The sequence below is a fragment of the Ochotona curzoniae genome, unplaced genomic scaffold (assembly GCF_017591425.1).
Source record: "Ochotona curzoniae isolate NIBS_2020 unplaced genomic scaffold, NIBS_Ocur_1.0 contig_2318, whole genome shotgun sequence".
Classification (NCBI taxonomy): domain Eukaryota; kingdom Metazoa; phylum Chordata; class Mammalia; order Lagomorpha; family Ochotonidae; genus Ochotona; species Ochotona curzoniae.
In genome coordinates this window covers 3,031,899-3,047,488 of record NW_024465419.1, presented here as the reverse complement: position 1 = coordinate 3,047,488, position 15,590 = coordinate 3,031,899, and the positions used below count along the sequence as shown (strand labels likewise).

Sequence of the window (15,590 nt, the reverse complement as noted above, 5' to 3'; positions counted from 1 at the left end):
TGGTCCCAGTTTTGAGAGTTTTGAGGAGTTGGGGGTCAGTTGTTTCAAAGAATGCCTCTCAGTTTGCATTTTCTTTTATTTCCTTGTGTTCAGACTGGAGTTGCTGCTTTGAAAAAATTAATAAATAAGGCAAAGCACAAAAATGAAACATCCTCAGCCCATCCTATGGGGGATTCCTGCCTCAACATAATTTGTCCTTGATGTTGACATTGATCATCAGCCAAGAGACTGCTTGCAGTTTCTCCATAGAACCTTACTTCCCCACTTCACTATGCTACGAATGAACAGGTTACTAACTTGAAGTCACTCTCGGGTAGGCGGTGCTGAGAGGAATTAAATCCTTCTGAAAAGGCTCAAATAATTTCATATTCTCCTCCTTTCCTCTCAAGTACCAGCATCAGGTATAAATAAAACTCTTTTTTTGTTTAATCCTGCGGCACTTTAAAAGATCACCTAAGTGTTAAGGTGGAAGTATGTGTTCTCTAATTTTCCTTTGTAAATGTCCACTTCAACTCTGTCAGAGTTAAGTAGGTTTGTGTTGGCTGACTTGGTACCTAATTGCCATTTATCATTTTGTTCACTAATACAAAATGCATTTTAATACCTAAATGACTCACTCACTAATGAGCTTCAGAAACAAAAGGCACTTAGCAGTAGGAGGCTGTTGTGAGGTACAGAGGAAGACCCAGGGCTCCTGTTTCCTTCCGCACTAAAGGGGAACCTGTGTTCCCAGCTTTCGAGGCACCTCCGTTGGAGCCTCATACTATATCCCACGTTATTTTCTTTTTCTTTGCTCAGGTTGCTATGCCAATTTGGAAATTAAAATTCTGGGGAAATTCAGCCCTTTGAATTCCTCTGATGACCAGTTGTGGTAGTTGAATCTCTGGGCACAGGTCTGATTCTCTGAGGTCTTCAAAGAATTCATGAAAAATGTATATTATCAAACAATTTTATGAGCATTGCATAATTTTTTACACTTAGAATAAGCTCAGGTTATCTTTCAGTTTTGTTTATTCTTAAACTTTTTCTGTTGTAATTCTATGTATAGATTTGAGGGGTATAGTGACAGGGATAGATATAAAGAGAGAGCTCTAAATCCTTGATTCTCTCCCCAAACACCCACAATGACAGGACTGTTCAACATGAAATACCATCCAATTGGATGATGAGGACCCAATTAGTTCAACTCTTAGATCTGCATTAATAGGAAACAGAAGTGAGACAATTATCCAGTCACTATTAGTCACTATCCAAGTCAAAATGTTTGTTCCCATCATAACTTTCTGTTCACTAATTTAAAAATTTTATTAACAATAATATACACATTTATGGGCAATGCTCCAAAATGTATTGTAAAGTATATCAACAAAATTTGGAAATGACATTTCCCCTTCCTTGACACTACTTTTATAATTTGTAGACTTGCAGCTCCTTCCTTCTCTTTGCTCATAACATTTCTAATATTTTGATTTCAACATACAGCACATAATTGTGCTGTGTGATACTAGGAATACATTCCTTCAGTCTAACTGATTTGGTTTCCAATTTCCTATTCCATCTCTGTCCATTCAGTGATGGGACTGTAGCAGGTACTCTGTCCTTCTCAGTCTGCAGCTCTATGATGTCATTTTAAGCTCTGTTTAAAAGCCAAGGCTGCTGTTGTCTCATCATCTCGGTTGTCTACACTTGCAGAGCTTCAGCAAGCCAAAGGCAAAGTGGCAGCTCTAGGGGTCCTCAGAAAAGTGACAGACTTTTGGCCTGGAAAATCTTCTCCTGGATGTTTAGGAAATGCCTGTCAATATGCCAAACTCTGTGTTAGACTCTGGGCTCTGAGTTACATGAGAGATTAGTGGGATACAGCCATGAGAGAGAGAGAGAGAGAGAGAGAGAGAGAGAGAGAGAGAGAGAGAGATCATGCGTCTTCTGATCCATTCTGCAAATGACCACAACAGTCAGGGTTTAACCCGGCTGAAGTTACACTTCCCATATTGATGGCAGGGGCTCAAGTTCTTGGGTCATGTTCAGTTGCTTTTTTAGGCATATTAGCAAGAAGTTGGACTGGAAATAGAGCAGCCAAGACTAATTAGCACTCCAGTATCACAAGTGACAGACTAATACACTACACCATAATGTTGGATCTATCACTGTCTTGTTTTGAATGCTGCAGGATTCTCTATAGTTTTTGTTTTGTTTTTGTTTTTTGTATGCAGGTCTGAACATTATAGCATCTTATCCATTATCGGATAAGCATTGTGATTTCGGGCTGTCTCAAAAATGTCTTGTATAACCTACACAGTGTCTCTGATTTACACTCATAACATATATGTCTGAGTCCTTTCACAAATGTTTCATGAGGCTATTGTAAGACATTTGTGTTTGAAAAATATGAACCATTACATATTTGTATTTCCTCTGTGTTTTATTTTCATTTCTTAGTTTTATGTTGCATTGAAAATCTATATGCTAGTGTGTCCATTTCAATTGAGACTGAAAAACAAGGGGTGTGGCTGTCTGCAGAAGGAAGGAAATATCTCCACATCTGGGGTCTTGTATCAAAGGGTGTCCTAGCATCTAAGAGTGGGTTGCTGACCAAGAAGTAGCACAGCTAATTCCAAAAGAGAGGGCTCTTCCGAGTCCTAAAATAGTCCCAGACAGTAGCCTTCATTTGAAATGGCTGGATTTGAAGACCTATGCATGTCTGGGAATTGTGGCCAAAATCATAAGTAAAAATTCTGAGATTTGGCAGATTTCTGGAAGGATGTTATAGAAAAAGTTCTGGGACCTTGGCCACTGGCTAAGCTGTTAGGGAGGCTGTCTCAGCCATATTCAGTTACCTCAGCAGAAAAGGCACTTCTTTTATCCTCAAGAAATGTATTAGCAACCAAGAATATGACAGAGAACCATGAGTAACTACTTTGTAACAGTCAGCTCAGGAAGCTGTGACAAAATCTAATATATAGCCTGGGTGACTAAAACCCGGCCCTATTTCTCACAGTTTTGGAGGTTGGCAGTCAAGGATCAAGGTGCTGGCCAATTCACTTTATCATGAGGCCTTTCTTCCTGGCATATGTAAATATCTCTTCCTAAAGCATCCTCACAGGGCAAAGACAAAAAGTCAGTTGAAAACAGCAACAGGGCAAGCCTGCTCTGATCCACCTCCCAATTCCTACAAGGACACTGATCCCATCAAGGCACTTTTTTCATCCTCTTGGCCTCATTTAAACCTAATTACCTACCAAAAGCCATACCTCCAGATACCATCACAAATGGTTGATCTTTCAGCAAATGATTTTAGAATGTTACAAACATTGAGTTTATAACAGTAATATCACAGACAGAACTACAGCCGGTGTTTTAATGCTAAGTGTCCTGGATCAACAACAGCACACCTGGGTCTGCTCCCTTTTTCTTTTCTTTTTAAATTTCTTTTATAATTTTCTGTGATAAATTTTTATAGTTATATGGAATAAGCCCATGCTTTTTCCTTTATATCCCCCTATTTTCCCCTCCCACCATTTCCCTTATTATCACAGTGGTACAATCCTTCACTAACAGTTACAAGTTTAACATTCTGCTATTAAGTACATCATGGAATTGTAGGTATAGACAAAGATAGAAAAATTAGTATCAAATTGTCAAGGTCTACTTATACTTAACTGTTACACTTCCTTTAATTCAAAAGTAGAGCTGTTTACTGTAATATGTCTCTACTTCTTAATATGCTAGCCTTCATTATATAATTGTATAGATACATATGTATTCTCCTCTTTTTAGTCTCCACCTTTGCAATCAAAGAAACTAAGTCAACATAGTAATATTGACTCTGTTTTCTTTCCTGCCTTTCCTCTAAGTCCAGAAGATGTTTGTTCTCTGTTTTATGATGCATTTATTGGAAAGTCAGAGAGAGAGAGAGAAGAGGGTAGGAGAAATAAAGAGGGAGAGCTTCATCACTGGCTCATTCTACTTGTGGATGCAATAGCTGGGAATGGGCTGGTTGAAAGCCAGGAGCTGGAAGCTAGAAGCCAGGAGCTGCTTCCAGGTCCCCACATGGATTCAAGGATCTAAGTACGTGGGACATCTTTCACTATTTTCTAGACACATTTGCAGGAAGTTGGACTTAAAGTAGAGCAGCTGGGACATGAACTGGCATGCACAAGGGATGCCAGCATTATAGATGGTGATTTAGTATGTTACACCGAAGTGCCAGTTCCAGTATTTTTTCTATTTTATGCCTTAGTTTCATACTCTAGGCTTGTACTATAAGAAGATAGAAACAACATCCAGTAAGTGCATAATAACAAAACCTTGTTATCTATACTTAAATGTTTGGGGAAGTATTAGGATTGATGCATGTTATAACATGGCTTCTGTGTTAGCACACACCACCATAGGCTCAGATGCCAGTGAGCCGTTCACAGAATGAGGCCATTCTTATTCCCATGCTCCGCACCAAAAAGGAGCTAATCTTAGATGGGAAATTAAAATTATAATAGTCCTGGATTGAGAAGTAAATGATCAAGACCTTTTGTCCTAGCTACAGGATTTGGGAATCTGAGTGAGCATGACAGGGCCTTGCTCACGGTAAGGATGACTAAAGGAGAGTGTCATGTAGAGACATGAAGTTAAAGCATGTTGTAGAGATACTTCAAGAGTGTCCTCTTTTAAGAGAACAGCAGGTGCAAAGGCCCTGGGGCAGCACTATTTTGTTATGATTGAGAACCAGTAAGAAGATAACCTTAGCATGAAAACAGAGAAGAGGTGAAGAGCAGGAAGTGGGGCCCAAGAGAAACAGGATTTTTAAAGGCAGGCTACATTGTGTAGATTCTTGTGCACCAATATCTAAAGTTGCATGCAAATATGAGAATTTACTAAATCACTAAGAATCAGGCTGGCTTCCAGAATATGTGACCAGTGTGGACACACAAAGCTAAAGCGCCTTGTTTAGAAATCCCTCTGCACAGGTCTAGGTAACATAATTTTTAATCTTTGTGTTTAAAAATTTATCTATCTATCTATCTATCTATCTATCTATCTATCTATCTATCTATCTATTTATCCAGTCAGCGATTCCCATCTGCTGATTCACTTTCAGTATCCTGTAATGATCAGGGCTAGAAAAGATTGAAGCTATTGTCTAAGAACTCACTTTAGCTCGTCCATGTTTATGTCCTGATTCAACCATCTGAGCCCTCATCACTGTCTCTCTGGTTTCCCAGTAGCAGGAAGCTGAAATTAGAATGGAGCCAGTACTCAAACTTGTGCATCCTTATGCAGGACACAAGCATCCCAACTGGCATGGTAGCTCCTAGGACAAAAACCTGCTTCAGAATTTGTATTTGTGTAAGTGAAGTCCAAAAAGATGTTGAAATATGTGAAAGGAGCTTTGAGCTTTGAGCTGCAGTTCATGGTTACCCTGATCCTTCCCTCCTTGGAATGGAGTCTCAGATGCGTGTAGCCCACAGCAGGCATAGCTTGACCAGGCCAACGTCATGCAAGTACTTTAGCGATCACTGCTACTTCCTGGGATATGAGTTAACTAGAACTTAGATTGAAAGTGGAGTAATTAGGACTTGAGCCCTGTCTGGCCACTCCCTCTGGGCTCACTGCTATTGCCTGTCACAGTGGTGTTGAAGAACTGGGAAGCGCCACGGTCAAATGTACGTTCCATGGCATTTGGGGTGTGGCGAGTGTGTGGCTCTCTCCTCCTTGGGATGGCAGCATCGGGTGCATTCAGCATGTTGTCCAACAGCTGCGCCACCTCCTCCTGCCAGGTTCTCAGTAAAGGCTGAAATCGCTGAAGAACGGCTTGTCTTCCATGGGTTGGAAGGGAGTCCTGTAGAAGGCAACATTGAGTGTGTGAAGAGAGGAACAGCATGATCTGGCCTGTTTTTCACAAGGGTCACTTTGCTGTGTTGGGTAGGATAGCAAGGATGAAAATAGAAAGGAGGCAAGAATATTGAAGAAAGATAATTGTAAATCAAACCAGAATGGCAATGGGGGGCACTGTATGAAGTAGAGGAGTAAACATATTTTCTGAAAAGATTTATTTATTTGAAAGGCAGAATTAACAGGGACACACACATGTACACACACACGCAGAGAGAGAGAGAGAGAGATTGATTTTCCATTCTTTGATTCACTCCCCAGATGACTTCAACAGTTGGAAATGGGCCAGTCTGAAGTCAGGAGCCATGAGTTTTTCCTGTGTTTCCCACGTGGGTACAGGGGCCCAAGAACATAGGTCATCTTCCACTGCTTTCTCAGGACATTGCTAGGAATTGGAGCAGCCAGGATTCAAAACAGGGATCATATGGGATGCTGGCACTGCAGGTAATGGCATACCAGGTGTGTTACAGTGAAGTCCCTGTAACAATATTTTTGAAGAGAGAATTCTAAGTATTTTATGGGATATTATACATGATTTCTAAGTGCAAGAAGTGGCTAAATATGATTTATCCCTTCTGTTTGGAGAAACGAAAAGGGCAAAATCAGCATTAACTGAAACATGGAAAGAAGAATAGATGTGGGATAAGCAGATCAGAATTCAGTTTGGGATATTTTAATTTAAGATTCCTGTTAGTCACCCACACAGAGATACTGAGAAGTGTGTTCTGGTGTCCTTGGATGGTGTCTTGTCTGAGCACTGGATTTTTGTTTATCCAAATAATTTTTAAATTTATTGACTTATTTGCAAGGCAGAGAGACATGGAAAGAGCTCTCATCCTCTGATTCAGTCACTAAATGCCTACAACAACTAAGGCTGAGCCAGGTCAAAGCCAGGAAACAGGCATTCAGTGCAGGTCTCCCGCATGGGTGCTGCAACCCAACACTACTACCCCAAATATGTTTATTGAACCTGGACTGAAAGAAGTTGGATTGGAAGCAGAGTAGCTGGGACATGAACCAGGCACATTCAATGCAAGAGTCTCATGTGGTAACTGAACCTCTGGACCAAATACTTGCCTCATAGGTAGTATTTTAAACATGCAATTTCATGAAGTTATTAAGAGAGTAAGACTACAAAGTATTAAGGTCCAAACTTATTTAAAGGTAGGGGAAACGAGGAAAATTAAGAATCCTGGATTAGCAGAGGGTAGTCTTTTAGATGAATAATTACCCCCATCTACCTCCCCTTCCTTCCCCTCCTCCCCCACCTCTCGCCTCAGCCACGCCAGCCAGTATGTGGTGTAGAAGAAGCTAAGGGAAGAACAGACCTCACTGAGGAGAGACTATCTCCCAGATCACACACTGCTGAGGGGATTAGGCAGCTGAGGGCTGAGTGGTAGAATCAAGTGGAGGTAGATATGCAGCAGCCTGGTAGGAAGTGTTCCAATGAATTGTTTACTTGTTTTACCTGAGTATGCTCAAGTGAGGACTGCAGAACAAGAATCCAAGAAAGTGAGGAAAGTGAGGTGAGGCCACTGAGAAGGCACTGGGCTGTGAAAGCTTCCTGAGAAGGGCAGTGGGGGCTAGAAAGTAACTTAAATCAAAAGGATCCATGGTTTTGCTTTGTTTTACAGCCAGCAGATACATAGCAGCAGATCTAAATGCTGATCTGGAGAATCCAATACGGGAGGAAAATTTCCATAATAGAGGTTGTGGAAAGGAGTGTGCAATCATGCTGTTGAGCAGTGAGAGGGATGGAAGCTGATGCAGACCAGGTGAGTTGGCCTCACAGGAGCAGGAGGCTGAGCAGGTGATCACAGACACTGATAGGTGGAGAGAGAAGGCACTGGAAGCTGGTGTGCATTTGATTTGGGTTGTTTTATTTTGCTCAATGTTTTTTAGATGTTCAAAGTTAGAGAAGTGAAAATAAGAAAAGCTTAATACATAAGAGTAGAAATGCCAAGCAATGAGGAAGGTGAGTGTGATTGTAGAATACCCTTGGAGTCCACATCCTACTGATGGTCCAGGTTGAAAACAGAGTGCAGACAGCATGGTCATGACCATGTTCCACTGTACAGGCTCAGGTCTGAACCTGGAAGACAGAAAGCTTTACCCAGGACTGATTTTGTCAAGTAAGAGGGAAAACAGAGATAAAGATGTGGGTGAGAGCTGCTTTTGGTGGTTGAGTACAGTGTTTGTGTTGTTGAACAAAAATAAGTGCACAAAGTGGGGTATGAGGTGCTGAAATGAGTGTCCAAGGTACTTGAGGGAGTGAGCTAACCATTTAGTAATATTAATCAGAGTGAAAGGCTTAATAGTTATCTCTACCTGCCTTGACAGGTGTGAGATGACAGAACAGCAATATCCAAATCCACATCTTGAGACGCTATTGCTAGATTGATGGGATCAGAGACTCCTGAGAACAATTTTGCAGACAAAGCCTAGTAATAACCACGATCTCACCTAATCCTCATATTAATCCTGTGTATTAAGTAAATTGCCAGGTCATGGGACCACTAATTAGAAGAACATGGATGTGAAAGCTCCTCCTATTTCTGTAACCTCTCAATTGGATAGCCCATAATTTCTCTAGAAGAAGGTTCAGAGATAAACTTCGAAGACTCTAAACAGTTTTTGAATAAATCTATTAATGAGGAAACCATTGTTAGTTATTTCTTTTGGAACCTAAGAGGAAAAAGTCTCACAATTCCTAAACCTCCTTGGGAACATTCATTAACATCACATGTAGCATTGTTTCTATAGTGGAATGTTCTTTCTATAAATTCACCCATTCATTCACAGAATGTTTATGTCACAGATAGCCGCCTGCGCAGGTGCAGGTGCCTTTCCTGGCTCAGTGTAATTTAAAGCATTGCATTTGACCTAGAGTACACCCTGTCCCTGGAGACCCAGTTACCTAAGAGATGGAGCCTCTCTCTGATAGTTTGGGACAGCGATCAGAGGCAGCACCTGGAGATGGAATCTTAGATTTGGACTCTGGTGAACCAACCAGGGTGTCTCCCCCTGCCAAAAAAAAAAAAAAAAAAAAAAAAAAAAGCTTTTTCTTCTCCATTGGGGGGGGGGCACTTTCAAAGCGAGTTTAAAATCCAGTCTTTTGGCTACATTCTAGGGAATGACATTGCCACACTTCAGCTACCACTTGTTCTTATCTATGCCTGGAAGTGTTAGACTTTTAAAAGACATTGTGACTGAGAACGGTGGCCTAACATCCTCCTATCAAAGTGTCAAAGGCACAAGTGGAGCAAGGCACTCTGTTCCTGTTCCTGAGAATAAAAGGGCATGTTCCAAATCTGTTTCCACAAGCAGAGACCTTGTTTTGCTGTTTCATAGCTTCTAGTGCAAAAAGGCTGGGCACTAGTTGGGGCTCGCCTCACCTGCTTCAGAAGGTGCTGGGGGTAGAGGCGGTGGACTTGAGAATGCTTTGTTTCCAGACTTAGAAGACACCCCCCGCCTCACCTGCTGTCCTTAGTGATAGAGTAAAATGTGCCTGCATTAGTTCCCTCCGCTCTTAAAATATGGGAGTTGCAATATAATTCAGGAATTACACTGTCTCTTCCGTTTGAAAAGTTAGGTGAAACAAACCAAGCCTGTTTTCCTCTTGAAAAAGAAATTCATATTTTATCGTGTTTAAGAAATTTCTATAATCGCAACACGTTTTACGTACTTCCAAGGTTTACATTGGTCAGCCACCCCAATTTTCCTGTCCTGGATTCATTTTCAGAATGGTGGGACCACAGTCTGCAGCCCCTATAGCTTTAAGAGAAGGTAATTCTAGTTTTAGAGTAGTGGAGGGTGGCGCCAGCTCCAGGCTCCACTACTCCCCACTCACCAGCAGGTTCTCGCTTTCCCGCGACTGCGGGCCGCGCCCAGCTGCTCTGCGAAGCTGCCAGGGGCGCCGCGCTCCCCACCTGCCCACAGTCGCCGCCCCGCCCACCTCTATCCCTGGCTCTCCATTGCCCACGTCGGCCAGAGTGTGTGAGGGCACGGGCTCGGGCAGCATGGGCCTGAGCCGCGGAGGGTCTCCCCCAGCTCCCGGAGCCTGGTGCCCCTACCCGTGGACGAACTCCGGAGCCTTTCAGCTGCCTGTCCTCCCTAGGGTACGGGCTCCGGACAGCCTCACCCACTCTCCGCTGCCGCCATGGGCCCCGGTTCCACGTCCCGGGACCTGCATGCCCCTTTCTTTCTTTGCTCCCTGAAGACGGTCACGCCCACCTGCATTACCAGCAGTTGGGGCCGTCGTGCGGCTTAAGCCGGTTCTCCTGACCCTCCGCCATCCCCGCCCTTGTCCGGACACCAGGGATGCGAGCAGAGTACAAAGAAGCCTGCTCCTCCACGGCTCTCGCAACCTCCAAGCACGCCAGGGCCCCCTCTTCTTCATGCTCCACTGGGCTGAACGCGGGGACCCCTCCTCTCGGCGCGCACACGCCCCACAGTGTCGGTCCAACCCGCCCCGCGTTCCCCGAAACCCAGGAAGCGGGGTCCTCCACAGCCACCTTCTTTCCTTCTCAGCCGCTCCTCTGGGCGCACGGGGCCCGGCCAGGTTTGCCCTCCCCACCCGCTGCTCCCCCTCCGTCCCAGCCCCTCCTCCGGGGCCCTCCTCCTCCTCCGTCGCCCCTCCCGAGCCGGAGTGGGAGCGGCGGCAGCTGGAAGAGAAGGGATGAGGTCATCCTCTCCCTCGGAGTCAGCTGGTGGAGGAGAGGAAGCGGGAGGAGGGAGCAGCGCGCGTGAGGGGAGGCGAGGAATGTGCAGGTCCGAGGAGCGCCACGGCGGCCGCTGCTGCTCCTGCTGCTGGCGGCCACGGCGGCTCGGACGGCTGCGGCGGGGCCGGGCCGGCGAGGAGCGCGGGCGGCGGGCAGGGGCGCGCGCGGGGCGCCGCGGGCAGCTTGGCACGGCGCAGGCAGCCAGGCGGCGCTCCTCCTGGCCCCGGGCGCGCCGCTAGCCCGGCCCAGCGCCCAGCCCGGCGGGCGGCGGACGGCGGGCGAGCCGGCGCAGGAGCAGGAGGCGGGGAGGGGAGAGCCGCGCGCGCCGCCAGGGAGGGAAGCCTGGGCGAGGCGAGGAGGTGGCGGGAGGAGGAGACAGCGGGGGAAAGGTGTCAGATAAAGGAGGGCTCTCCTCCGGTGTGGAGGCATCATGGCCGCTAAGTCAGACGGGAGGCTGAAAATGAAGAAGAGCAGCGACGTGGCGTTCACCCCGCTGCAGAACTCGGACCACTCGGGCTCGGTGCAGGGTTTGGCCCAGGGCTTGCCGTCGGGGTCCGGAGCCGAGGACGAGGAGGCGGCCGGCGGCGGCTGCTGCCCGGACGGCGGCGGCTGCTCGCGCTGCTGCTGCTGCTGCGCCGGGAGCGGCGGCTCGGGAAGCTCGGGCGGCGGCGCTGGCGGCCCGGGCGGCGGCGGGGCGGGCTCGGCGGCGCTGTGCCTGCGCCTGGGCAGAGAGCAGCGGCGCTACTCGCTGTGGGACTGCCTCTGGATCCTGGCCGCCGTGGCCGTGTACTTCGCGGATGTGGGCACGGACATCTGGCTCGCCGTGGACTACTACCTGCGCGGCCAGCGCTGGTGGTTCGGGCTCACGCTCTTCTTCGTGGTGCTCGGCTCGCTGTCGGTGCAAGTGTTTAGCTTCCGTTGGTTTGTGCACGATTTCAGCACCGAGGACAGCGCCACGGCCACAGCTTCCTCCAGTTGCCAGCAGCCTGGAGCAGAATGCAAGACGTTGGTCAGTGGTGGGTCTGCAGCTGGGGAAGGCGAGGCTCGTCCTTCCACGCCGCAAAGGCAAGCCTCCAACGCCAGCAAGAGCAACATCACCGCCACCAACAGCGGCAGCAACAGCAGCGGGGCCACCCGGGCCAGCGGCAAACATAGGTCTGCGTCCTGCTCCTTCTGCATCTGGCTCCTGCAGTCACTCATCCACATCCTGCAGCTCGGGCAAATCTGGAGGTACTGTATCAGGGCTGAGGGAAAGGGGGGGTGTGCTTTGCTTTTGCATGAAAATCGTTCGGGGTTGCTGTGGAAGTAACATTGCTCACACTCTTAGTTCCACCCCCTTTACCCTTTTTGGGGGCTTAATTAAAAAAAAAACTGGGGCTTGCATTTTTTAAAATGTGAGCTCTCAGACTAGGGTGGGAGGGAAGCGAGAAATAAGGGAAGGGCAGCAGAGTAGCTCTGATCGCCCCATCCTTTCAGTCTTCCCACTCTGTCTCAGAAGCTTCCCTCCTTTATATGTTACAAGCCCCCCTCCCCATTTTTAGTGAATTGGAGAAATCTCTGCCACCTCTCTCCCCTCCCCGCAAAACTCTCATTTTGTCATGTTGTATTTGAGGAATTTGTTGCAGTTTGGACGCTTTCTTTTGTTTCCTGGAGAAAATTGCTAATTCTGGTTAGACTGGGGATCTCAGTGCTTAGAAGGGCTAGCTTTTATGGTTACTGCCACAGAAGTCTTGCACTTCAAGTCCTGTATGCCTGAGTTCAAGTGATATGGGCTATGCATGTACATGGCATCTCCAGTCATGAGGAAGTACACTTTACATGGGATCCTGGCTTAACTTTTACAGTGCACCTTTGATTATCTTCAGAGTATCTTCACGTGCAATTTCTCCTGTAACTAAGAACCCCTGTCATGTGAACTTTAATCACACTTCACATCTTCACTGACTGCTTTGAAGCTGTCATCTGATCTACCAAGTCCTTTTACAAAATATACCTTGAACTCACAAACCGGATTGCAGGCTAATCTCGTTGGACAGAAAGAAACCATCACCTGGGCAGTCACTGCTTAGAGATAGGCATATAATGAACTAGTATATGAAAGAATATGTTCTTTAGACTTTGGTTTGCTTTAGAAGCTTTTTGTGGCTGTATTTTACGTCTAGAAAAAGAGTATGAATATACATAGATGCTAACATCTGGAGGTTAGTTCACTTTGAAATGCTAAGTAAATATGGAGTCTAAGCAGAAATGAGGAACTTCCTAGAAAGTATGCTGATTAGGACTATGGTCTACTATATGCCTGATTGTTTTTATTTCATTTGCTATTGTTATTTCTTGTTTTTGCAAAAGGCACTATAAATCGTTTTGAAAGCCAAAGCATCCCATGTGGAGAGTTTGTGGAACAGAGCCAAAAACTTATTTTTGTTTATGGGGCATAGCAATGTTTTCAACTCAGAAGTGTGACTTGTCATTTCACCATGTTTCCTGGGAAAAAAACGCTTTATAAAAGCAGTTTTAGCATTGTCATTAACAGCAGCATTTGGGATTGTAACTTTATTTTCCCAAACAGATGCTGTCTGCAAAAGTGACATATGATGTGTAGTCAGACAACTTGGTGATGGAGACCTCCATATGATGGACACAAAGGGGATTTTTTAGAATATCAGCTGTTTGTGGTAGCTCTATTTCACATGAATGGCTAAAGGAAGATTTAAAGCTTGTTGCTTTTCAAATATGATGAAGAACTTAAATGCTTGAATTATCTAATGATAGCACTATGTGTCTACAAGGCATGTGATTAATATTTTTAATCAATAATGTAATAAAAATAGCTTAACATTCCATCTGTTCACTTTTGGAAACTTTAAGCAAGATTTGAAATCACTTACTTTTCATCAACAGGAAAGTTTCTAGATTTATGTGAATATCGCAAATACTTCTCAGTTCTATTAACTGAAAACCCTTCACATTTCCTATGAATTGGCACCTTGTGAATATTCAGGAACGTTAGTTAGTTATAGTTGCATTTATTAGGCTTTCCAAAACAGTAGTTTCATAATTGAAAAATAATGCTTAATTTTCTCAGGAAATACTTTTTAACAAGTAACAAAGAATTAGGCAAGATAAAGAAACTTTAAAGTTTTGTAGTGAGATTCCAACTACTGGGTCAACTGGCCATGGAGAAAAGGAATTGAGTGAATGGATGGAGTAACAAGGTTGATTGCAGAAAGAAAGCTGCAGGCTGCTCCCACAAGTGCGTTTAGTGACCCAGTCCTTGGAGACTCTGTGCTCACATGCAGGTCTTGTTTGTTAAGCGTTTCTCTAGTATTTCCATAGAAGATTACAAGTTACTCTGATATTGTGTAATCACCTGGGAGGAAGTATTATTGTTGTAAATGTTATCAGATATTTGTCAATATTTTCTGAATCATGTGCTCATAGTATATAGTTGTGAATGATCATCTTATTAATTTGTCTTTGGATTCTACTTAAGATATTTGGAAGATGCCATCATAACCTGGTGGAAACAAGTTCTATTTTTTTTTTTTCTTTTCAACACATATTCTAAAAGCACTTTAGCTTAGTGTTGGGAATTTTAAAGGGTTAAGAAAACTTGTTGACCTCAATACTCAGGTGTATTCTAGTGTGTTCCAGTTTCTCTGAGAGCTGAGCATTCAAATGCAACTTTGGGTAGTATAAAGACCTTTGATAATAAGCTGAGGAAATGCAACACATGTAAAACTGTTGATAACACAGGTGTGAGTTCCTAAGCTAGCCATGTCCCTCCACCTGCTCCAGTTTTTCTTTTTGTGATGGTACACGAATGTTGCAGAAATACCAGGGTGCTGAGTAGTTCAAAATTCAGAGGTCATTATTTATGCTTTAAAATGCTACTTTCTGGATCAATAAAATAGATTTTTTTTTTTTTGCTAAGTTGGTAATTGTTCATTGTATTTCCATAGACTCCAAGTTATTTTAGGGGGTGGTCCAATTAAAAAACTAAATATGTTGAAAAAGCATCAAAAGGGCTTGCTTGTTCACAAACAGTAATTTGAAGTACGATCGGAAGATTTACATATATTTATACATGTATTACAAATGCAACAGCCTTATAGCAATGATACATGTTCATTTTAATGAAAATTTACCAATGGGAAATTAATGGTATCTTAAAGCCACAGGAGAAGCTGGAAATAATGAAGCAAACTCTTGCTACTAGGTCAAAAGAACAATTAGGTCTTCAGAGGGGCTCTGCCTATGAATGAGAAATATCTTCTTTTTCCTCATATGATTCCTGAAATTGCTGACAGTGCAGTTCAGCTAGTGGTAATCATAAATGACCAAGAGACACGTTTTTTAGACCTCATATTTACAATCAATTATATCCAAATGTTAATCTTATAAGTTGTTCTGCATATACATGTGCCTCATTAGCTGGGCTTTTCTTGGTGGCAATATACGTAATTATATGTTTATTTGGTGTGGCAGACTTACAGAGAGAGAGAGAGAGAAAGAGAAGGTGATTTAATCTTTTGGTTTACTCATCAAATGGCTACAATGGCTAGGGCTGGGCTGGAATGAAACCCAAAGCTTGAAATTCCATCTAGGGCTCCCACATGGATGACTGAGGCCCAGTTGCTTGGGTTATCTTCCACAGCTTTCCTGCATTAACAAGGAGCTGAATCAGAGGTGGAGCAACCCAGACAAGAAACAGCAACCTTGTGGGATGCTGGCACTGCATTTGGTAGCATAACTTGCTGTGCTACAATGCATCCCCCTTTGTAGTTATTTTTCTAGAAAATATACCCAGTATAAAAGTAGGTAAGTTGATTTAGAGTGGAAAATATGTTGCTATTTTTACTGTTTGGGGTTTTATTTGGGTATTGTCTCTGTCTGAAACATGCAAACAAGACATGTTGGCTGGGCAGTTTGTCTACTTTTGTCATGCTGGATATTCCACAAGATGTTAAAGTATTTTCCATG

At 44.3% G+C, this 15,590-nt stretch overlaps 1 protein-coding gene across 1 annotated transcript in view; it reads left to right on the top strand.

Annotated features, from left to right (window-relative positions):
• Positions 1-11,037: 11,037 nt before the first annotated feature.
• XKR4 (XK related 4) overlaps positions 11,038-15,590 on the top strand; it is a 370,337-nt gene continuing 365,784 nt past the window's right edge. The window contains exon 1 of the mRNA XM_040972705.1: positions 11,038-11,837. Coding sequence (XP_040828639.1) covers positions 11,038-11,837 — 800 coding nt within the window. The remainder of the gene's footprint in view (positions 11,838-15,590) is intronic.